Source organism: Capra hircus, chromosome 10 (assembly GCF_001704415.2).
Source record: "Capra hircus breed San Clemente chromosome 10, ASM170441v1, whole genome shotgun sequence".
Taxonomy (NCBI): domain Eukaryota; kingdom Metazoa; phylum Chordata; class Mammalia; order Artiodactyla; family Bovidae; genus Capra; species Capra hircus.
This window is the reverse complement of record NC_030817.1, coordinates 72,656,962-72,682,135: the sequence shown is the minus strand read 5'-3', so window position 1 is coordinate 72,682,135 and position 25,174 is coordinate 72,656,962. Positions and strand designations below refer to the sequence as shown.

The following is a 25,174-nucleotide window of genomic DNA, read 5'->3' as shown; positions in this document are numbered from 1 at the left end:
GCTGTCTATGGGGTCGCAGAGTTGGAGACGACTGAGGCGACTTAGCAGCAGCAGTTTCTGTGCTACTCATTTTTACCAAAATATGCTTGTATTTGTTCAAGACTGGTAGCTGGATTTCTACTGGACATGATGAAATTTAAGGTTCAATTCTGTACTGTTTTCTAGTGAAATTACCTTAAGTTTTAGGCATGTGGATGGATATCTTCTCTAGCTCTATCTGATGCTAAATTTCCCTATTACAATGATTAGTTAGGTCATCCTAGTGGGAACCTAGGAGGAAGGGGTTCAAAGAGTCATATTTTCTCAAAGTTCCCACATGGGGTCTCAAGGTGATAGACACAATATGGAGAACAGAATGGGAAAAGCTCAAAGATGACAGCTTAAAGAGACTCCTTCCTGAGAACCAACTCTGAAACTCTAAAGTGATTTAACTTATAAAAATATATCTATAGCTCTTGTTAAAAAGGAGATTTTAATTGCAAAGCAAAATTATGACACAACTATACTGGGTGTATTAAGGAAGGAAAAGAGTACACAGAAGTGTTTGCAGGTCTCCTTGGAGATAGCACGGAATCAAAAGACAATGCCTAAAATGGAAACTTAGCATTTTTTATTGATATAAATGAAAAGGACAAAGGAAATATTAAAAGAGTTGAAAGACTAGATAATTGGGGAGTGGGGAGTAACGTTAAGGGATACCCTCAGCGCTCACGGTATCTATCTTACTAGCACAGTGTAAGAAAATGATTAATGAAAATATGATAAGCTACAAGTAATGTTTTGTAGATTATGCATGTGAACAGCTGCAGGAAAGCATAAAATGCTCAGTTTAGATTGTATCATTTCCCTGTATTGTTAAAAGTAATATGATTTAATAGCAAATCCAAAGTATATTTTATATTTTTTGTGTCAGCCCAAAGCAAGAACAAAATATTTAGGTGAAAATTTTTCACTAATTTGCAAAAGGTAAGTTCATACCACTAGGTAAAGTTCATACTACCTTTTAACAAATTATCATATTTGTCCTACCTTATAGCTGAGAAAACTTTAATCCAAGATTGCAACAATTCTATCACCTTGAATTTATTTAGCACTTATCTTCCAGTGACCTCATAAACTTAAAAAATGTCAGCTATTTTCATCAACAACAAGTGTTTTGCTAACTTTGAATTCAAACCAGTATACAAAACACTAATAACATCAGATAAACCAGTTGGAGGGAAGTTAAATGATTTGCATTAAAATCAGAGCTTAGTCAGTACCACTACCAAAGTCACAAAGTGTCTGCAAACTCAAATTTACTGATCAATTATTACATTACATTTCAACTGAGTAACAAGTAACAGGCTGTCTTTACCCTTTGGCTCTCCAGTCCTTATCCTGAGATGGAGCCATTTAAATATCTTGTTTGACAGTCTAAATAAGTATACTCCATCTCATACAGAATGCTTTTCATTTACTGAATGAACAAATAACTGCAGTGGATGAGTGCTTAAAAGGTAAATCAGGCAAGCATACAGATTTCTAATAGGTGAAAAACACTGTCAAATGTTTTTTATAAAGTTTTTAGTTCTATTTGGAGATTCTTTTAACACAGGGAAAGTAAGTTAATTTACCTTAAAAAGTATTAGAAGTTATTTAGACAGTCATATGGCTATAATGTTAATTTAAAGACATATTAATGCATCTAATAACTAAATTTAGAAAAATTAGATTTATGAGAGTTTACTAATCATATAAACATGGGAGATTATCACTTTAGAAACATTTTAAAGTAATTATAAATGTGAACTTTAGTAAGAAGCAAACATTCAAGGGAAAAGGCTAAGTATTAAGGAGAGAAGAGAAAAGAAAGGAACTAACAGCTGCACAGATGAATTAAGGAACTAAAATATAAGTCCTTACCTTGAAACCTAACTTGACTAAATCATGTCGTTTTAAGGCAGCATGAGTACAGGTCATAGCAATGATTTTGGCTTCTTTCACCAAAAGGTATTTAGATCTGTCTAGTCCACTTCGAAGCAGTTCAGAGGCTCTGAATTCCTATGGGAGTGGGGAAACAATGAAATACTTGTTTTAGTAAAGTCATGCATACGTTCAATAATTGAGTTTATGAGACTTTATGTGCAAGCTTAATGTAACTATCTGGGTGGTGCCAGTGGTAAAGAACCCGTCTGCCAGTGCAGGTAAGACGTGAGATGTTTGATTCCCAGGTTGAGAAGATCCCCTGGAGCAGGACATGGCAACCCACTTCAGTATTCTTGCCTGGAGAATCTCATGGACAGAGGAGCCTAGTGGGCTGCAGTCCATAGGCTTACAGAGTCAGACACAACTTAGCTGCAGCAGCATAAACTAAGCCTATCACCAACTCGATGAACATGAGCTTGAGCAAGCTCTGGGAGTTGGTGAAGGACAGGGAAACCTGGTGTGCTGCAGTCCATGGGGTCACAAAGAGTCGGACACGACTGAGTGACTGAACTGAACTGAACTGAGAGAACAGTTCATGATTAATAAGTTACTAATTAAGTTCAAATAATAACTGATATTAAAGCTACAATTTGGACTGCTTTTTCGTATAAGGTAAAATATTTACTGTTTCAACAAGAATTCTGACTATCGATCACCCTTGTACGTCCAGGAAAATAGACACTATGTCAAGCATTCATAATGAAAGGAATTTATTGCAAGGAACCCATTATGCAGGTGATGGAGGAGTAGAAAAGCCAATCAGCGAATGGTGAAGTAACCCAGAGACTGGCAACAGCAGAATATGATGACCATCTGTAGGCTAGGAAGGATAAAGAGGAGGAAGTGTTATCTAAGCCCAGAAACTGAGGTATCAATATAAGCTGGAACAGCAGTGGACCAGGTCAGCAGAAACTGGAGTCATATAAGGGATGAAACCCCGGCAGAGAGAGCTGGTGGTGAAAAACCCTGGCTTCCTTCTTTCCTCCATTTTTGCCACATTTCTCATTGGCTAAACCCAGCCAGAAGTCAGCTGACATGAGAGGCTGGGAAACCAAAACTCCAAGGACCAGTCTCAGTCAAGACCATGGCAGAGGATCCCAGAGCAGAGTAGGGGAATCGACAGTAGACGGATGTAAGGAGTAAACGAGCCATGCGGAGTGCCTGATATCAAGTTTTATCAAGTCTGAACATTATGTCATACTTATGTCAGACTTTTAAACATTTGTTTTGGTTTATTTATTTTTAAATAATTAAAGCATCACAGGCACAGGTGGAGGTATCCTGTATTTCCTTCTTCCCTCTCCCCAGACAGCTATTATTGTAAATTATATGCTTTTCTCCTTTTATATTCAATTTATGTAGTCATAAGCATACCCCAACACTGCTTTCCAGGTTTTACAATTTTATTATCATTATCATACCACATATATACTACATATGTATATACATATTTATTATTCTGTACCAACCATTCATCCATTTCTATCCACCTACTCACACCATGTGTCAATGTTTACTGAATATTTACTATCTGCCAGATATTGTTGTAAGAAGTAGGGATAAAATCATTATCTAAAAGGTACAAAGACTTTTAAAAAGAGATGATCTTTGCCCTTTTAATCTGAAGTAATCCTAAGCCTTCTAACTGAGAGGAATGTGAGTCTGAAACGTGGTCCTTTTACAGTACTGCTGTAGTCTTCCAGGGATGTTTCCAATAAGGAATGAGAAACCTAGGAAGCAGCCCAGGGGCCCTGGGCTCCAAACATTCTTCTCTGTCCCCTGTGTATAGTCATGATTCTTATTTCACCTTAATAATCAGGAATATCTCGGATAACACAGCAACCTCACTTTGCTCACTAGTCAAAGGCATAAAGAATTTAGAATGGCCAAATTCCAAATCAAGGAACTATTGTTAAATCTCCTAAAGAAAGCATTCCTTTCTTAAATACTAAGACTCTCACACCAGGAAAAAAAATGGCGATTCAATTCATATCATAATTTTTACTTATTTCTCAACTAGAATAATAACATGCTCCAATAATTCCACTTAAAAGTAATAATCTTGTTTGCTAGATTTGAATATTATATTTACTTAAAAAAAAAAAGAAAACCAGCTAAGCTTAACACCTTTAAAAGAAAGTAAAAAGAACTTGAGAATCCTTACCTCAAGCTGAGTAAAGATTTTCTTAATATGCCTGAAACATCCTTCAGCAATTTCCATGTCTTCTTCATAAGATCGGCCTTTAAAAATGGGTTGAGGGGCATTTGCAAAGTACTCATGAAAAGGGAAGAAAGCAGAGACTTCAGTAACATCTGGCATCGTGTTACTTTTGTTTTTCACTTTGCTGATATACTCTTCCCAGCGAGACATTACCTGTCAGAAAAAGAGACTTGGGGTTTAATTGGCCAGCCCTTATGTTTTACATGGACTTCCCTGTTGGCTCAGTGGGGGAGAATCTGCCTGCCAATGCAGGAGACTTGGATTGATCCCTAAGCTGGGAGGATCCCTTGGAGAAGGAAATGACAACCTACTCCAGTATTCTTGCCTGGAAAATCCCATGGACAGAGGAGCCTGGAGGGCTACTGTCCACTGGGTTGCAAAGAGTTGGTGTCCAAGTGACCGAGTGACTAAACAACAATGTTTTAAATAATAAAATAAAAAATGTGCTTAGTTTGGTCTTCTCTGGTGGTCCAGTAGGAAAAGGAAAAGAAAAGTAATCTTTGACCCAACAAGACTATTTCTTATCCAAGTCACTGACAAACTGCTCTTCTTTTCTAAAAGTAAACTTCAAGACTGTAGGGTAAAAAACCCTTAAATAAAACATGTACAGATAGGAAAGAACCCCAGAATCATCTCATGGGACTTTCCATCTCAGATGTTTCAGATTTCCCATGCATATTCAAAACAGTTTATGATCGATGATCCAAAAGGCCCTCTCTGAACAAAGAAATTCCTTATTTTTTCACTATCTCAGTTTCTTTCCATATATGGTTAAGTCCAGCTCTAGTAGCTTTTTAATCAATTTAGCACTTGTCAACTCTTCTCCTAGACCTTCAAAATTCTTTGAATTCTTTTTAGTATACATATAAAAAACTTCTGGTTAAGCTGCCTATGTATTTGAAAGCTCATTTTATGACTTTTTGGGTATAGATAGTTTAAATATATGCTGGTGTAAATGTTAACTCTGACCCCACTCAGTTCCTACTTAATTTTTTAAATTCTCTCAGTTTTTCTGTTATAACTTCAGTGTTTCTCAAACTGTGGTCCTTAGCCAGAATATCTGAGAAGCTAAATAAAAATATCCTGGATATCACACTGGATTTAAAGAAAGTCTCTGGGGACAGAGCTTGAGAATTTTCCTTTTCAACAATTTTCCTAATATGATTATTGTGTGTTGAAAATTGTCTATGGACACTGTGAGGCCTCCAGTTCATATTTCTCAAATTTATTAGCTAGGCCTCAATAATTCATATGTTATTTCTACTGCTTTTAAAAGTAGTTTTCACGAAGAGCCTGGCGATTTTATCTTGTGACAAACAAGCACTTAAGCATGATCATTACTCCATTATTCAAGTTCTGAAGAGTCTAAAACAAAGACAACTTTGCAACATCATGCATATGTCCCATGTTTCATAAGGAACCATGAAATATACCCATTTTGAATGGACTCAAGTGGTTTATCAGCTTATAATGAGCATAAACTTTTCTTCATACACATTTAAAAGTTTCAACACTGTGATTTATACCTAAAATATGCAAATAGCATTAGTACAAAGAGAACAAATAGAGTTATACAAAAATCCTCATTATTTTATGTTCAGTCCATTTAAAATTACTAGTAAACAAAGTAAGTATTAAAATTTTATTTTTATTCATTTTATTTGGCTATTTCTCATTATTTTTCACCCTCCCAAAATTAACCCTAACAAAAGCAAAAACATACCTCTAAATTGAAGTCAAAGAATTTTTAACTTAAACCCCTACTTTGAAATCAATTCTATAACAAAATGTATTTTTGGAAATTTAAACAGAAAATATGCTTTTCTTTATCCCTTGATTAATATGCATATTAAAAGTAAGTTAAAAAACTGCATCTGTTACCACTGGGTAGCTAGACTACTTAGTTATATTCCTATAGTAATGAAAAAAAATGAAAAAATAAAAAAGAGAGTCTAGAAACTTTGTCAATAACAAAAAAGGAGAAGAAAAAACTTTAACAGTAACAACACTGGCCTTCCATTGAATGAGTCATCAAGTAAAGTTATTTAGCAAAGAAAACTGAAGACAATAGGAGACAAAACATTTAACATCCACAAATAGCTATGGCAACAGCATATATTTTAATCTACCCGAAAAATAAATTTTCAAGAAAGGATCTCCAGAACCCATCCCAGTTTCTAAATAAACAGTATATTCCAATAAAGCATGATTTAAATATCTTTAATCTCTTATACCTGATACAAGAAGAAATAGCCCGCAGTTTCACAAGTGTATGAAGCATCTCCTGGAACCCCTAGACTCTTCTGCAATCGTTTGACTTCTTCTAAAAGTTCTATTCTTCGAGCTAGGACATAATTAACTCTTCCATACCTAAAAATTTCAATTAAGTAAAAAAGCAAAATTATATTATGAAGACACTTTCAAGGAAACTGTCAGCAAAATATTCAAGAAAATCATAACAGAAATAATAAACGGGCAAAGAAAATAAAAGGTAGGAAACATAGTTTATATTTACTAAGTAGCACTGGTATAATGGGTCAAGGGTGATATGCAAATGTGTTGGTGGTCTGTGAGAAAGGAAAATTAACTGTATTATTAAACACCTTTAGTTCAGCTATCTTTTCTGTTTTCTTCATAAAAAGACCGTCACAAAGAAGAAAACACTATAGTACATTCAAGTGCTAGTTCATCTCAAAACAAACCAGAATACAGTTTACAAACTGGCTACTCTGAATACCACTATCATAAAAGGTTAGCTCTAAAACTTTTGAAATGTAATTTCAAAATTTATTTGCTTATTCTTTGGCATTGAACACTGCTTGGCATCTGGACCAAATAGGTTCATAAATATTTGCTGAACGTGTAAGAAAATTGAAATTTGGAGAGTACCTGGCCCAACGATAGGTAGTTAAGAAAAAAAAAGTGGAACCAGAACTAGATCCCAAAGCCTGTGCAAATTCTTTCCACCATAACAAAGTGCCTGCTAGGATTCCTCACCACCAAAAAAAAAAAAAAAAGCAGCAGCAGCAGTATACAATGGAATCCTATGTAATATTTGCTCAAGTATTCTGTAAATCTAAAACTATATTAAAAAGTCTCAATTAATTTTAAAAAGGGAAAGCAATGTACAGGAATACTGCGTTTTATTAGGCTTCACTTTACTGTACTTTGCAGATACTGCGTTTTTTACAAATTGAAGGTTTGTGTCAACACTGCATTTGACAAGTCTATCACTGTCATTTTTCTCCAACAGCATTTGCTGTCTGTATCAAATTTTGGAGATTACTGAACTATTTCAAACATTTTCATTATTATTATATTTGTTATCTGCGTTTTGTGATCTCTGATATCACTGTAACCACTTTGGGGTGCCACAAATCATGCCCATGTAAGATGGCAAACTTAACTGATGAATGAGCATGTTCTGACTATGTATTATGCTCCATCAATTGGTTATTCCCCCATCTTTTTAATTATGACAAAGAGAAAAATGAAATAATTGCACAATCAAACAAACATACACATTACTAATAAGGCCTGGAGCTTGATTTACCTTTCAGAAAGCAAAAAGAATTATTCCCCAAGAAATTGGTAGCACTAGAAATCACTTTAAAAATTCTACTTCTTTTCTATTATAATATTCTCTAAAAACTATAAATTATACTGCAATACACTTATAATTACAGTACTTAGCATTTCATCAGCCTGTATACATTCAATGAAACCTGGATTAGCAGATTTTTAGAGTTGAGTCCACTTATCTAAGTTAGGTTCAACAAGAAGAAATACCCATGGGAAGAATTCAGAAGCATTACCAGCTGTTCAAAAATTAAGAATCCAGAGCCCCAAGTAACTTAAGGTGTGTTGATCTTGCCCTGACTTTTTAGAAGCTAAAAAATATTTGGTGAGCTCTTTAATATAAGAACTCTAAATAAATGCAATGTAATAATTTAATACTCTTTTAGTTCTTTTGATGTCTGTAATCAATTTAGTAATGATTACAAAAGTAATGTTCAATAGTCAAAGGCTGTATTAATTATGTACGCTGTTAATTATGTCTATGTCAGAAATCAAGCTTTAAAAACTAGTTTAATTATAAATGAAACAATCTGTTTTTTATACAGCAACTTTGAAGGAAAAAACAAAATACTAATAGCAGAAGAAATTTGACTTGTAAAATTTTAGTCACTTTATGTCACATTAACATAAAGTCCAGCTAAACTGGCAATAAATTCCTGAAATAATACTTACAACCCCAAAGCTCATACAATCACTAATCTCCAATTGCATTTTGTTAAGTGAATCTACCTAATTGGTGCCTGGATTAAATGAAATTAAATGTCTAGATGAAACGTAAAAAGGAACTGTGTAAAGTTGTATAGTTTGGGTTTGGCAATGTTGACTTCAGTAAACAGAAAGCAAATGGAAATCCGCAATTTAAAAAAGATGAACAAGATAATTCTTTTCACTGAAATAACCATATGTTTGAGGGGAAAAATGACATAAACATGTAGAACTGGAACAGAGGGAAATTATGACTGGACTTTGGGGCAACCTAGTATACCTATGATGGAGAGGGCAATGGCACCCCACTCCAGTTCTCTTGCCTGGAAAATCCCATGGACAGAGGAGCCTGCTGGGCTACAGTCCATGGGGTCGCTAAGAGTCGGACACAACTGAGCGACTTCACTTTCACTTTTCACTCTCATGCATTGGAAAGGAAATGGCAACCCACTCCAGTGTTCTTGCCTTGAGAATCCCAGGGACAGGGGAGCCTGGTGGGCGGCCGTCTATGGGGTCGCACAGAGTCGGACATGACTGAAGCGATTTAGCAGCAGCAGCAGCAGCAGCAGTATACCTATGTAGGTTATGCTAAAACCCTTCAGAATTCAGTTGGATTATTCATTGCTCTCTTTCCTGTTGTTTTTTTCTTTATTAAAGAAAAAGAGGTGAAGGTTAAAAACTTTTTGGATACTGTTTCAAAACTCATCCTAATTTGCTCACCTGCTGAAATCTTTCTCTGTCTCCAGCTCTTCTTCTCCATGACCAAGACGCAGGAGGTGGCGCTCGTCAATGTCTAAAGCCATGATTTTCTCAAACAACTGGTTCAGGGCCTGAAGAATAAAAAACAGAATGAGTGAGTTTTAAAGAATCAGTAGGCTCCTTTAAAAGTAACAAAAACTAACAATCACAAGGGTAGAAATGAATGAGTATTGCCCAGTCAGATCAGAAGGAAATATATTAGGCCATTTATAATTTAAATGAAATAGTGTTTTTATTGATTTGTGATAATGCAATATATGTATGTGTAGTCAAATAATAACTGGAAATCATAAAAAGTCATCTATCTATTACATCTCTGATAATTTATGAAAAGAGAAGGCTTTGGCTCAGTTTCTATTTCCCTCAAGTAGTAATACTTACTAAAATAATTAACAATCACATCAAATTTCACTTTACTCAACAAAATCTCTATGAGTTGCAGAAAACTGGAAGGGTTTTGTGGCTGGAGAAGGCCTCCCAGGAGGTGTGCTGGTAGAAGGTATCAAGAGAACCTCGGAGAGGAACCCAAAGTGCAGCACTCAAATCTCAGGCTGAATCTAAATCAGCTCTTGACACAATAAGGAGCAGAGCACTAATTGCAAACTGTTCCCGTTCATCTTTGGGGCTTCCTGAAATCCTAGTGCTTATTATCTGAATATCTGTAGTCACAAGGTTTTGTAGAAAGGAAACATTCCATTGCATTTAAAGATATACTAATAAAATTGACATTTAAAAATCAGCCCCCACTCAAATATTTCTCTGAATTTACCACTAGTCTAGCCCTAACCATGAAGTCAATATCCAGTATTGTAAACATCCAAGCTATAAAGTATGCAGCTATCTTTTACTACCAAAATTCTAGCAATTAGAGCTCAGAAACTGATGAGATAAACAAAATTTTCTGAAAAAATAATTCATACTATCCAAACTCTTAATATTCTCCATCTAAAACTTGAGATACAATAGTTCATGGCATTACTCACTATTTAAACCTTCCCTATCTAAACTTATGAACCACATAGATTTAGAGGGCAAAAAATACTCGCACATGGCAATCTCAGAAAAAACTGTAAGATTTCATCATGAATTAAAGCGATGTTGGAGAATGGCTTGAATCACATATTTAAACCAAGATCTGGTATACAAACTCTGAAAAATAAACAATTTGCATTAAAGAGGATGATTAGATTATCAGAGGATCAAAGACGTCTTTGGCTATTTTTGCAAAATAACATCATCTCTACAACAGTGCTACACAAGTCAGTCGTAAGTAGAGGAATCTACAGAAAGTCATTATTGAGTTATGACAAAATTTGTTTGAAAAAAAAGACCAGTATGTTAAAACAACACATGAATAATATCTTACTCGTTCTAAGAAGTTGAAAATAGGTAGAATTATTACAGACTAAATTTCATTAAACAGAAGACAGAAGAAGTCTTTACATAGTTGGCTTCTTTTATCAAGATAAAGCCTCGGTTACCCTCGCCCCTGCACAATTTTAGTATACCATGCCAGTTACTTACAAACATTAAAGATAAGAAAACAGAGTGAATGAATTGGATAGACAGTTAATAGCTTTAAAATTCTGGGATTAAAAGTTGATGAATAATAGAATAAATAACACTGAGCATTCTAAAGACCCAGTGCTTCTTCACAGACCAGGTTTTTTTGAAAAAAAAAAAAAAAAAAAAAAAAAAAAAACTAGTGAACCGAAAGCACTATTTTTAATACGTATTCAGAGAAAACAAGGACCTTTGGCACAGACTACTGTGCAAGTTTCACAACATGTTTCAGAAGATTCTGAGAGTCGCCTGTCACATTTTACGTGAGAATTAATACATATTACTTGGTCTTCCTTATTTCTATGACAGCTTTAGAATAAACACCCTGGCACACATAGAGATGTAAAGATCATTTTTCAACCATTATTTACAAGAAAGGAGTTTGTTTTTCTTGTTTTCATTATTTATAAAGTGTCAGTTGCTCAGTCGTGTCCAACTCTGTGACTCCATGGACAGTAGCCTGCCAGGCTTGTCTGTCCGTGGGATTCTCCAGGCAAGAATACCGGAGTGGGTTGCCGTTCCTTTCTCCAGGGGATCTTCCTGACCCAGGGACTGAACCTGGGTCTCCCACATTGCAGGCAAATTCTTTACCAGCTCAGATTCTTTACCATCTGAGCCATAAGGAAGCCTCAGCTATTTATTCATGTTTTATGTATTGGACCAGCAACCTAAAACAGTCTATCCATGTAACATATATATTCATATGTATACTTCATAAGAACTTAAAATTCAATCAGTGTCAATATGATATAGGTTCAGTCTTTTAGGAATATCCATTCTAGTAGCAGAAAAATACTACTAGTAAGGGGTAATGCTTTTAAAGAAAAAGGTCTAGCTAAGAATGGTCTCCCTGGTGGCTCAGAGGTTAAAGTGTCTGCCTGGAATGCAGGAGACCAGGGTTCGATCCCTGGGTTGGGAAGATCCCCTGGAGAAGGAAATGGCAACCCACTCCAGTACTCTTGCCTGGAGAATCCCATGGAGGGAGGAGCCTGGTAGGCTACAGTCCATGGGGTTGCAAAGAGTCGGACACGACTGAGCGACTTCACTCACTCAAGAATGGAAGATGGGGGAAAACATCAATTACCACGTATCCAAATATTCCTCTCAGCTTTTCCACATGTGGACTGCCTCTATTAGAATGGTCTGGTCATGACCAGTGATAATCCAAGATTAGCTCAACAACAAACACTATGCTCATCAGCCTTTGCTGGTATGCTGTGTGCCCATAATCAGGTTATCGGATATGCAGAAATCTACACTGTGCTTCCATGCATCTCCTGTTCCATACATGCACATCCACTTCACACAAGCATGTACACACATGAGCGCACATGTACAAACACGATCCCTTTTTCTTACCTGATTGGAATGAGTAACAATCAGAGTCCTCTGCTCTGGGAAATTGTGGTAGATGTTGGATATAATTTGAACAGCCACATCTGTTTTTCCTGTACCTGGTGGGCCCACAACCTAAAAAGCAGATGAACATATAGCAAACAATTACCACAATGTTATAAAAAGAAAATTTTAAACCTGAAAGATGAAACAAGTTAAAAGATTTGCTGGGTAAGTTCAATGCAACACGGAAAAGGTAAGAGTTAGTGTACTTAAAGATGAATCAATAGAAATCAGCCATCCTGAATAAAAAGCAGAAAAAAAGATTCATGCCTTCATGAATTTATGGGGCAATATTAAAAGGTCTGATATCCTTGAAGTTCTAGAGAGGGGGAAAAGTACACAGTGTAGAGAAGTATTTAAAGAAATAATGGCTGGAAATTTCTCAAATCTGGCAAAAGACATAAATCAACAGATTCAAGAAGCTCACTGAAGCATAAACAGAATAATACCAAAGAAATCTAAGACCAGACATATAATAATTAAACAGTTGGAATCTAAAGACAAAAAAAAAATCTTAATAGTAACTAGAGAAAAATGATATATTACATATAGCAACAAGACATTTCAGATGACTGTGCACTTCTCATCAGAATCACGAAAACCAAAAGGAAGTGGAGTCATATTTTTAAACGGCTGAGAAGAAAACTATCAATGAAAATTCTATGTCCAGGGAAAAATATTTTAAAGACTGAAAATGAATTAGAGATACTCTCAGATGAAGGAATACAAAGGTAATTCATTGTCAGCTGATCTGTTCTTCAAATTGGTAAAAGAAATTCTCAGACAAGGGAAACAACACCAGGGAACTCCATGGTGGTCCAGTGTTTAGGACTCTGTGCTTCTACTACTGGGGGCCTGGGTTTAATCCCTGGTCAGGGAAGTAAGATCCCACATGCTGCACAGCAAAAAAAAAAAAAAAAAAAAGGAAATGATACCAGAGGACACTTGAGATATCAGGAATAAAGGATAAATGGTAAATGTAATAGACTATTCTCCTCTGGAGTTCTTTAAAATATGTTTGATGTCTGTAATAAAAAACTTTAATATTGTGTTAGTATTTTCAGTGGATTTGCAGGTACAATATATGACAACTACAACATAAAATGGGAAGGCAAAGGGACTTATATGGAAGCAAGGATCCTCCATTCAATTTAAGAGACAAAATATTGATTATAAGTAGGCTGTGAAAAGGTAAGTATGTATATTATAATTCTCTAGAGTAGCCATTAAGAAAAATTATACAAGAGATATAAACAAAATAGATAAGTAGGAATGAAGCATAAAAACTATCAAAATAACTCAGAAAAGGGCAGGAAAAGGGAAATAGGAGCACACAAAAAGGGAACAATCATAAAAAAGAAATATAAAACGGGAGGCTTAAATCCAAACACATCAATAAGAACATTAAATGTAAATGGACTGAACACAGCAATTAAAAGCAGAGACTTCAGAATAGAGGGAAAACGCCATATCCAAACATATGCTGTCTACAAGAAACTCACTTCAAATATAACAGGTAGGTTAGAAGTGAAAGGACAGTAAAAGACGTGTCATGTAAACACTAATCAAAAGAAAGTTGCACTGGCTATATTAATATCAAAGTAGTCTTTAGAGCAAAGAAAGTCACCAGTGATGAAGGCACACATTATACGTGACAGAAGCATCCATTCACCAATAAGACACAACAACCCTGAAAGGGTACGTACATCTCCATAAAACTTTAAAACACATGAAGCAAAAACTGATAGAACTGAAAGGAGAAGCAAATTCACAACTGCAGATGGAGACTTCAACACTCCTCTCTCAAGGACAGAGAAGTACTGAGCAATGGCAACAACCAAATGGCATACATAGGACACTCCACTCAACACAAGAGAGCACACATTCAAGTGCACATGGAATATTCACCAACAGATCATGTTCTGGGCCATAAAACAAACCTTAATAAATTAAAAAAATGAAAATTATGGAAAGTATTCAATATGCTCTCTGACCATAATGGAAACCAGTAACTGGAAGACAACTAGAAAACCTCCAAATACCTGGAAATTAAACACACTTCTAAATCAGTGTCAACAGAACTTTTCTGCAAAGAGCCAGCAAATAAACACTTTATGCATTGTGGCAGCATAAAGAGGCTATAGGCAGTACATAAACAAATGGCCATAGCTCAGTTCTAATGAAACATTTTTTATGAACATTGAAATGAGTAGTGTCCAATGACATAAGATGCCACAATTACTTATAAACAATTCAATTGGGTTTCTGTGCTTAAAAATGGAATATACTCTGAAAATCTGATGCTTACTTCTAGTCTGAATCCATTTAAGAACTAGCAGAATAGTAATTCTCTTACCATAGTTAGCCCAGGCTGCATTCCAGCACGGATGGCCTCTATCTGTGTATGAGTGAACTGAATTGTATTACTGCAAATAAGAGTTGATAAGAAATTGGTTAAACATAAAGATGGATGATGTTAATAAGAATTTAGACAAGGAGAGGTCTGGACATTTGCTCTGTATTTGTCCCTGGTCTCCCAATCTCTTCTTCCTCCCATCCGAGGCCTTTCTGTGGCTGTGCGTGTACAGCAAAAAGTACATAAAGACATACTCTTTCAACAAATTTTAAATGCACAGTACAGTATTGTTAACTATAAGCACAACGTTGCACAGCAGATCACATGACTGACTCAGTCTATTCTGAATGACTTTCTTTACCTCTGCCCCTCCACAGACCAATTAAAACTGAGTGCATCTTGTGGAAAGAAAAGACGACAGTTATTTTTCATTATGATTAGCCCAGATCTTAACTGGAGTGTCAAAGTACTGGTTCCCCATCTAATACCAGACACAATGCCACTTTATTATTCACGACACACATGCACAAGGGTAGCTGCTGAATGTACCGCACAGCCATGAAGTGAGAATCTTGGGGTCACATTCAGGCAGACTGCTAATATTTCGTTTTCATAGTACCTGAAAATGTTTCTTTTTGAAATATTACAGAATGGTCAAAAATGTCTGAACTATTGAGTCAACTAACGGAAGAAAAGTAAAGAGGGTCCAGAAACAGAATTTTCAAAGAATCAGAAAAACTTTTAAATATTACTAACCCATGTGAAACAGTAAACTATTATCTATTACTATAATTAGCAGAGGCAGTGAAATTACCGTTTGGGTTGGTTGTAAGGATAAGGACCTCTATTAGGAATAACATGAGGTTCAACAATTAAAGTTTTGGCCTCCTCAGTGTCTCCGTCTTCCCCGTCTACATCCTTCCGCTTCTTCCCCTTTCCACTTCTTACTGGAAAAGTTATCCTACAAGACCAAAACCTTTGTTTATTTTCACGATTAGCAACGATTTGCCAAGTACCTGTCTCATGCATGGTATTGTACAGAGGACAATCATGAGCAAGAATCAGTTATGGTTTAAAGGAACTTACTCTCTGCATATAAATTTCAAAAAAGTAGATTTAAAAGCACTGAAATATGGTTAAGGGTGTTTAGATTAAGAAAACAGCCATCTGATTAAGGGAGAATCAAAGAAGAAACATTTATCTAATTTTTTTTCCTATGGGAAATAACTTTTTTTTAACTGGGATAATATTCATATAAAAATCACCATTTTAAAAGGTTCAATTCAATCGGTTTTAGTACATTCACAAGGTTGTACAGTCATCACTACTCTCTAAAGCCAGAATATTTTCATCACTCCAAAGGAAACTCCATGTCAATTAAGCAGTCATTCCGTATTCCAACTCAAACCTAGCCTCTGGCAATCAGTCTACTTTCTGTCTTTATATCAGACTATTCCAGTCATTTTGTGTAAAGGGAATCATACAGTATTTGTTCTCTTCTGTCTAGCTTCTTTCACTTAGCATAATGTTTACAAAAGAAACTATATATACTTACAGTGAATTCACTGTAAAGTGCTTTACACATTGTCTTTCATTTAATCAGAAAAGGCTTTATGGGAAAGATAGTATCTAAAATGAATTTCAAAAGACACTCCAGGAAGAAACAAACAGCCAGTTCTACAGAAGTTTAGGATACAGTAGAGAAAAAAAGGCTAGAGAGAAAGACTGGCACCAGGTTATGACACCTCTGGAATACCGAGCCTTTAAGGCAGAAGTTCTTAGCCTGGGGCCAGGGATACCCCATGAAGCAACTCCTCGTAGGTACCCGGTGGAAAGTCAATGAAAACTCTTAAGATTAAACTAAAAAGTTAATTCTCCATTTGTACTTTTTCCAGTCTTTGTTCACATTCTGAAAAAAACATTAAAAAGAAGCTAAGAACCAAAGAAGCTAAGAGGTCAGTTTTCTGTCAGACAATAGAATGACTCTAGCAGTAGACATCATATAATGGATTTAAGAAAGAAGACAAGGGGCAAAGAGACACTACCATTACAAAGACTGAAAGTGCTGAGGGTTTAGAGAGGGAGCCATCAGGACTGACATTTGGAAAAAAAAAAAAAAAATGTATCCTTAAGGCAGAATCTATAAGACAGAGCAGGAGTTATGGGAATAGAAAGGTTAAAAAATAAAGCTGAGATTTCAAGTTGATTTTGCCATTAACAAGATTAGAGAAGTATGGAGGAAGCCTAGGTTTGAGAATTTAAAAGGGTACATGTTTTTAATATGTATAATTATTATATTTATATTTAATGGTTAACTAAAAGCTATATGTTCTAATTTGCAACTAAGAAAGTAATTAAATCCTTTGCTAACATCCCAGGTATACCTAGTGCTTTGCCACTAATTCATATGATGGAATTCACAAAGCATTCAGTACTTCAGGTACTCTGTTCTTTTACTTAAACTAATCCAAAGCTCCTTTAATTTTGAGTATAACAATATCATTAATATTTAAAATTGTGAAAGCAAATAGGGTCAAAAGAATTTTTTCCTAAAAAGCAAGAGTTCAAAATCACATGGCTCTTTATATTAATTAGGACTTATTTCTTCAGTCAAAGGCTACAAATATATCAATATAATACTCTTCAAACTGATCCCTTGTAAGACAAAGGCTACTTTTACTGTGGTCTTAAAATAGCTACTACACAAAGAATTAGAAATAGAGTCTAATAAAATAAATTTATCCCAGTGATTATATGGGGAAGGTGAAAACTACCCAAACAAAATCTAGAGATGATACTTAAAACTTACTTTAGCTACAGTCCTGATGGCCTCACTCAGAATGACTACAGAAAGCTTGGAAAGGAGTATATCCAGTTTTGACTTTACCTGAAAGGGGGTATCTGTAGAGCTGGGTCATCCACAGTTACTTTAACATTATGACCAGGAAAGCTGGTTTTTAAATGTTCAATGGAGAGAAATGTATCATTGAAATCAAGGGTGGCAATCTGATTGGGCATTTTGGAATAATGTGCACTGCTTGGATCCCCATAACCTAAAATGATGTCATGCAGCCAGTCAGGTACCACACAATCAGTATTCATCAGGTTCCGGATAGTCTCCAGCACGGCCTGTCAGTAAGACGACAAAAACCGATTTGTCAAGACAACGTCTCAAACATTTGCACTTCAGTGGAATGTAGAGCTGGCTGTACTAATCCAGAATTCCCAAGTGTTTCAAGGCAAGAAGCTATTTTCTGCTGACAGGTGCTTGGCTAGACTGAATCAACAGCTATATTTCCAGCTGATACCATACACTGAGTTAAACAAAAGACCAAACTTAGCAAGAACAGTTTATCCATTAGGAGATCATTTAGACAGAATGTCATAGATGAGTTCACCACTTGACTTCTGTTGGGTAGGATGAAAATCTGATCAGGTCTACACAATAGCAAGAAAATATTATAGAACAAACCCTTGAAAAAAATGTTTCCTCTTAGAAATTACTGGCGTTTCCTCCACCTTATAGCCTATAGTTCCTCATTACTGAGACCACATATAACCAGAAGCACATTAATGTATGCCTTGATTGTGAAACACACTACAGTTTAGAAATGCCAAAATTAGCACTGCTAGAGATAAGAAATAAAAATAAATGAACAATGATAAAAATGTAATGTCTAAATTTCAGAATGAAAGAATTAGGACTACAATAAGAGGTCCCTATAACAGTTAATATATACATTGTCAAAAGTAATTACTAGAAGCCAAGGCAGATTCTTAGACTTTCCAATAATTATTTCAACAAAGTGATCTATGCAACATACGAAAATCAGAAGGTTAGGCAATTAATTTCAAAGAATAACAAAACCAGACTTTTATATTATAATGCTATCATCCAACAAGATAATGAAATAACAAGGTAGTGTATGTTAATCTCACTTCTATTATCTTATTTTCTTGTACTAATCTCTAAACATAAAATTCTCTTAGTCTCATCAAAAGACATAAGATTTAGCAAATAAATTTATTTTATATTTAATCTATGTTAAGAATTTAGGAGATTTGTTTAAAATCAAAACAAAAGCAGTGATCACTATTTTAAATCTTTTTAAACCTAGTATCTATGTAGTTATGTCTTAAAAGTTATTTAAATGAAGACACAGTACTTTTAATTATATAGCCCACAAATTACCTTAAAGTTATTTTCCTTTGGTTTTCTTCTCATTATTACATTGAAAGTTTCATACACATCTTCTGCTCCATTTTGTATAGTATTGGTCATATCTTGTTGATACTGATTTGGATCCAAAAACACTCTAAAAGTCCTTGATTCTCCTCTAAGACTGGGTCTGGGTTCAGGTCCTAGACATTTTTTTTTAAAGTTTGTTAAATGAAATATATTATGTTTCAAATATCAAAGTAAGTTAGCAGTATTCCTTTTCTAGAAATGATGAGTAAACTATTCACACTTAACTGCAAGCCATTCCTCCAACTAGAATGACTTCCACTCATCCATTTCAAATTCCAAGCTGAAAAGACTTTCTCCTTTCTCTAAAATGTTACTATTTCTTCCCAAAACAACTGTGTGATGTTTATGGTACAATGCCATGAACTGCAATTATTTGTTTGTAAGCCCTCAACTAGAACCGGCGCCTTACAAGTCAAAGAACTTGATCTATGTCAGTTACTCATAGCTCCTTCTGTGTGTGTGCGCGTATGTTAGTTGCTCAGTTGTGTCCAACTCTTCTTGCAACCCCATGGACTGTAGCCCGTGAGGCTCCTCTTGCAGGCAAGAATACGGGAGTGGGTTGCCATTTCCTTCTCCAGGGGACCTTCCTGACCCAGTGATTGGACCTGGGTTTCCTCCACTGCAGGCGGATTCTTTACCACCAAGGGAGCCCCAAGGAGATGCTTCTAAATAGGGTTATGCTGGCATCCTGGGCAAGATAATTCCTTCTAGAAGACACTTCTGCTGAGGCACTTAACATCCCTGGCCCCACCCATCAAACATTAATAGCTGACCATCCCTTCCCTGCCCCAGTCGTATGACATCATAGATACCACCATGCATTTTAAATCACAGGACAGTGTGGTTTCCATTTATGAGCCACTGCTATCATGGATCAGTGAAACTTAAAAAGGAAACTTAAAAAGGAAAAATTAGGAAAATATACCAGGGAACAACTATAGGAGGTATTTAGAGGTTTTTAAAAGCAATAAAGTACCATAAAAGGAAGCGTTTTAAATATAGGCAATTTCAAGAGTCTGTCCAAAATCTAATACAGCAGTCTAGAAACCATATTATTTATCTCTAAAACCGGGTGGTAGGTACCCTTCTATATATGTAATCCTTTGTGCTGATTTAGTATATAAAACAACTAAAAAATTACCTAGGCTGCAAAAAGGCAAATAAATTTATCATTATGTACACACAGTCTTTCAAAAATAAAGATCATCATACCGTCTTCAATGACACGCCCTTTATCATCTAGCATGCCCTGGATTTCACAGCCTCTGACATAAACTAGGCCAACCTGCTCAATAAAAGGTCTTCTTCGGTCAAACTTGGTACCATAAGGTTTTGTGGGACGCACAGTAATTAAAAAGCATACATCATGCTTCCGAAGCCCTAGTAAAACATAAAACACATTTTCACTTATTAGAATGCTGCTGCTTTCTGTCTTCCATTGGTAAATTCTCTTCCTTTTATCTTTGGAAAAGATATAAAAAACATTTAAAATATCAGAGATAATCAATGATTATATTTACTTTGTAATACAATTATAGATTTCCTATACCTTTACTACTCAATGTTTGAAGCAATAATTAAAAATTTCTCTTTATATTAAAAAGAGAAAATTTAAGCCATATATACATTACTGAATAAGTCCTCTAGATCATGTTACAACTCCAAAATTAGATGCTTGTCACCTTTCTTATTTCTAATATTCTTAGTAAGTAACCAAAAATACGGCTGGCATCTATATCATATTTAGCAGGTTTCTAACATTAGTTTAAACCATCCATCAGTGTCATTTCAACAACAGTCTAACTGCATTTCAACAGAACAGGTCAACTCTAGAATAATTCATCAAGGCACGAAAACATTGTTTACAGACAGCATCTTGAAGAGACAGCCAAATATATGTTGCTTCAGTTGGCAAATACTGAAATTTTCATAAGCAAATGTCAAGAAATAGGAGACTTTTGCCAAAGTCCGTAGTTTCCCATTCATTAGCTCAAATAATGGATTAAATAAGATTCCCAGCTCTATTAAAAGCAGACATACTGGAAGATGAGGGATTTCTATTTAGACTACACAGCATGTAATGTTACATATCATTTTTTTCTCATTCATTTTTTGTTAGTTATTGTATAGTATGAATGCAAATTTGAACATTTTGCTTGCTCATAACCTTGGTAACAAGATAAACAACTCCATCAAATCAGCAAATGTGAGTGTGGCTAATAGTATTAGCACCATCCTGGTGGTTTCAAGTGTGCTAGAAATAATAACTGACTCATAATAATGAATTGATTGCTTATTTCCCAACAAATTCTAGGCAATGAAGCGGGAGAACAATGAAAATGAAGGGGAAATGATCTACTATGTGAGTGGTACTGCCTAGATAACTTCTGATGCACACAACTCATTGAAACCTCCAAGTCTTAGAGTCAAAGAACTGCGCCTGAGAAGTAACTTTGTCCCTACCAATGTCACTTTCTGGCCTCACAGAGGGATACTGTGGGATGTCTCAGTCCACATTAAAAATACTTGTATTACAATAATCTCAACTCTTCCAACCATTTGCATTTACTCCACCCTGGCTCTGTCTTCTAGGTATTTCAGTCTCATTAATTCTGTTTCTGTAATTTTAAATGGGGTAATGGAGAAGATAATGATGTGAGCTTCATACTTTCTTGAAGAGACAACAATCTTTCATAGCATTTAGCTTCATTTCCGCAAAACTTCTGTTATTTACAGGACAATGCTCATTACTGTTTACAGAACTTCTGTCTCATTGTTTATTTGGTTGCTCTATTTGGAACCAATAAAGGGCCTGCATTTTGGCTCTGGCTCCCTACAAAATACTCTTCTACCCACCATGCCCCTGACTGGGGTCCCAACTCCCAGGCCACAGACAGGTACCACCTAAGCTCCGCCTCCTGCCAGATCAGCATTAGACTCTCACAGGAGTATGAATCTCACTACGGTGCATGCTCTTTATGAGAATCTAATGCCTGATGATCTGATTCTGCATGACAGTGAGTCGTATAATTATTTCACTATATATCAGAGTGTAATAATAACAGAAATAAAGTACACAATAAAGGTTACACATTTGAATCATCCCCAAACCATCTCGTACTCCCATTCATGGAAACCTGTCTTCCACAAAACCTGTCTCTGGTGCCAAAAAGACTGGTGACCGCTGCCCCAAATAAATCTCTCATCCCACAATACCCTATTGTTTCCTATCTTGCCCATCAAAATTTACCCATTCCATTTCTCATCTGCCAGAGGTCCATTAATATAAAAAAATAAGATGACTTGATGGGCTTCTGATTAGCAGTCTCCAAAGTAATGGAAGCAAGGAGTTCCCAAGGGGTTTGGAGTAAAGAACTTCTTTTCTCCTTTAATATCATAATGAGAGCTTATCTATATATCTCTACAAAGGGTCTTTGCTTCCCCCCAAGTTTTATTTCCAGGCATCACTAGTACTTCTAGGAGTGGCCAATATGTTACTTCAGTTCATTACCCACTATGCAAAACAGTATTTAACTTAATACCTCCTCAAGCTCTAAGGAGCAATAAATGTAAGACCTTACTCAGCAACTGAATGCCTCTCTCACAATTCAGCAATAACAAAAGTATACATTATTTTAGACGTGTAATGTGCCAGACTGGAATAGTTTTGAGGGATACAGGAGTCATAAAAACAATCTGTCACAAACTCTACCCACTACAGTGGCCATTTGTTAAACATCTGGCCAGCTTTGTTGCTGGATTCCTTCAAAATTATTTGACAAATGTATCATACAGTCCCTGAGGTTATAAACAGCTATATCGAGAGCAGTAATTTCTGAAAACTGATCCATTAAGGGACTATCCCTTTCCTTCCGGCATGCCACAAAGGTAGGAGATAAAGCCCACCAGCTCCCGTTTCTCATAACAGGGTAGTAAGAGCTGTCATAGACAGCTGGGAATAGAAAAGTGCCAATTTAAATCCATTTATGAGTCATTTCTGACACATTTTAACATTAAAAAAAAATGCTCTCCTCTCAGCTCTGCCAACTGCAATTTTTAAAACACTCTGATATACATGCTATCTAATGCTTTTTAGTTAAGTATTAAGGTACTTAATCATTATTCTGTATGATCCTTGGTGTTTTTACTAGTAATAATTATAAATCAATTGTCATTTTTTAAGCCAAACTTTTTAAAGATAAAACTTAGTACACTTAAAAGGGCAATATTTAGTATATGTGTTTCTGTTAATGCTGTAAGCAAAAGTCTATACAGTAAAAGACAAAAAGTGACGACTTCCTGAAATACAGAATTACCTTCCCACTCATCTTTGATGTGATCTCTGACATTCAGATTGATGGTAACATCCGCACGAACTCGGGTTGGCCAGTTTTCACCTATGTTAGGTTTGGCAACCTCAACCACAGTGAATGCCACAATGGGCTGGGCCATTCGTGCCCAACCACCAAACACTACACCGCCATACTCTGATTGCCTAAAAAGCAGAAGTAGATGATTACTCAAACAAAAAATAACTTTGCCCAACTTTTAGACAAGTTAAACTAGTAACTAAAAATACATGTTTAGCTAGTATTTAAGCCCTAACAATAATATGGAAATCTTATTCCTAAACTTAAGAAAAACATATAATTTATATATGTAAGAGCTGAGCCATTTTGTTAAAGAATGAAATTATCCAGCATTCAGTTTTATATTTTTGCCCTTTCTCCCTCTTCGGATAGTTGCTCAGTTGTATCCAACTCTTTGTGATCCCATGGACTGTAGCCTGCCAGGCTCCTCTGTCTGTGGAATTCTCCAGGCAAGAGTACTGGAATGGGTAGCCATTTCCTTCTCTAAGGGATCTTTCTGACCCAGGGATTAAACCCAGGTCTCCTGCACTGCAGGCAGATTCTTTAACATCTGAGCCAACAGGGAGTATTTCTAAAAGTTGTTTCAAAAATGTTTTAGAACAAATTAGACTTAAAAAAAACTAAAGATAAGCAAATGATATCTATGCAAATGCTTTCTTTAGGGGACAATATTTAAGATACTGAAAAGATATTGCCATGAAGGGGAGTAATCAAGCTGGGTCTAATAATGAGAACCACTAACATGCAAATACTCATTATTTTCTTATACTAGTGCTTTAGCTTTTACATTAAATAGCATATCTGGGAAATTTGTAATATTAAAAACTGCAGCAACACTCCAATATTAGAAAGTACTACCTAAAATAATATGCTTACCAAGATAAAGAAAATCAATATCCTAAGGCCTTTGTAAATAACAAAAAATTGTAAAACTACATGACATTAAAGAGTGAAGCTAATTAAAAATAAAGTTTGCTATTCCAATGACTTGGTTAGTACTGAAAAATTTCTAAAAGGCAATGTGTGTGTGTGTTAGTTGCTCAGGTTTGTTCAACTTGGCACTCTCACAGACTAGCCCTCCAGGCTCCTGTCCGTGGAATTCTCTAGGCAAGAATATCGGAGGGGACTGCCATTCCCTTCTCCAGGGGATCTTCCAGACTCGGGAACTGAACCTGGGTCTCCTGCATTTCAAGTAGATTCTTTACCATCTGAGCCAAGGAAGCCCCTTAAAAAGGCATTACCTTGAGCATAAAAGCTTCCGTAATAATTTTCTATCACCTTCTCCATTCTTTACAACTTTAATACAGTTGATAGACCATAAAATTTATTCACTGTAAATGTGTAATTCAGCAATTTTCAGTAGATTTATAAAGTTGTTCACTCATCACCACAATCCAATTATAGAACATTTTCATCAATGCTTTAAAAGATCTCCCTCACCCACTTCAGTCAATCCTGTTCCTACTCCCAAGCAACCACTAGTCTACTCTCTCCAATTCCTTCCCTCTTTATAAAATCTACCTGGAACACGAGGTATTAAAAAGTGTAGATTTCTGACCCTCATAAGCACAACCTCTTATACTGCTCACAGCCTGAAAGTATGATTAGAACTGTGTAATGAGCAAAAACGCCTCTACTACTTTTCTTCCTTCAAGACATGAAAACAGAAAGAAGACCCACCCTTTTACATCTCATTATTTTTAACAGTTTTCAATGATGGGCAGAAAAATAAATTTTTCAAAATTTAGAAAAACTTATTATCAGAAGTTATCTCCAAAAAGACATATGTTCTACTCGTAGAAAATAATGTAAGCTAAAAAAATTACTTTATTAATAAACCATAAGAACTGTAAGTATTTATTGCTTTATTTGGCATTTAAGTAAAGTATAAGTGCATTCTACTTGATGAACTGCTAGCTATGAAGTCCCTACTTTGCAAAATGATCAAAATTTGGTCTAGAATCTGACCATATAAGCGCAAGGTAACCGTAAATTCTAAGGCAGCT

General features: G+C 35.6%; 1 protein-coding gene across 2 annotated transcripts in view; it reads right to left on the bottom strand.

The window, feature by feature from the left end:
- AQR (aquarius intron-binding spliceosomal factor) overlaps nt 1–25,174 on the bottom strand; it is an 87,949-nt gene that overhangs the window by 24,512 nt on the left and 38,263 nt on the right. For both annotated transcript variants that reach the window (XM_005685465.3, XM_018054496.1), the window contains exons 17-27: nt 23,115–23,293; nt 20,011–20,178; nt 18,742–18,911; nt 17,437–17,678; nt 15,364–15,510; nt 14,550–14,619; nt 12,155–12,265; nt 9,194–9,303; nt 6,424–6,559; nt 4,133–4,342; nt 1,906–2,043 (exon numbers count right to left, since the gene is read on the bottom strand). In XM_005685465.3, coding sequence (XP_005685522.1) covers nt 1,906–2,043; nt 4,133–4,342; nt 6,424–6,559; nt 9,194–9,303; nt 12,155–12,265; nt 14,550–14,619; nt 15,364–15,510; nt 17,437–17,678; nt 18,742–18,911; nt 20,011–20,178; nt 23,115–23,293 — 1,681 coding nt within the window. The remainder of the gene's footprint in view (nt 1–1,905; nt 2,044–4,132; nt 4,343–6,423; nt 6,560–9,193; nt 9,304–12,154; nt 12,266–14,549; nt 14,620–15,363; nt 15,511–17,436; nt 17,679–18,741; nt 18,912–20,010; nt 20,179–23,114; nt 23,294–25,174) is intronic.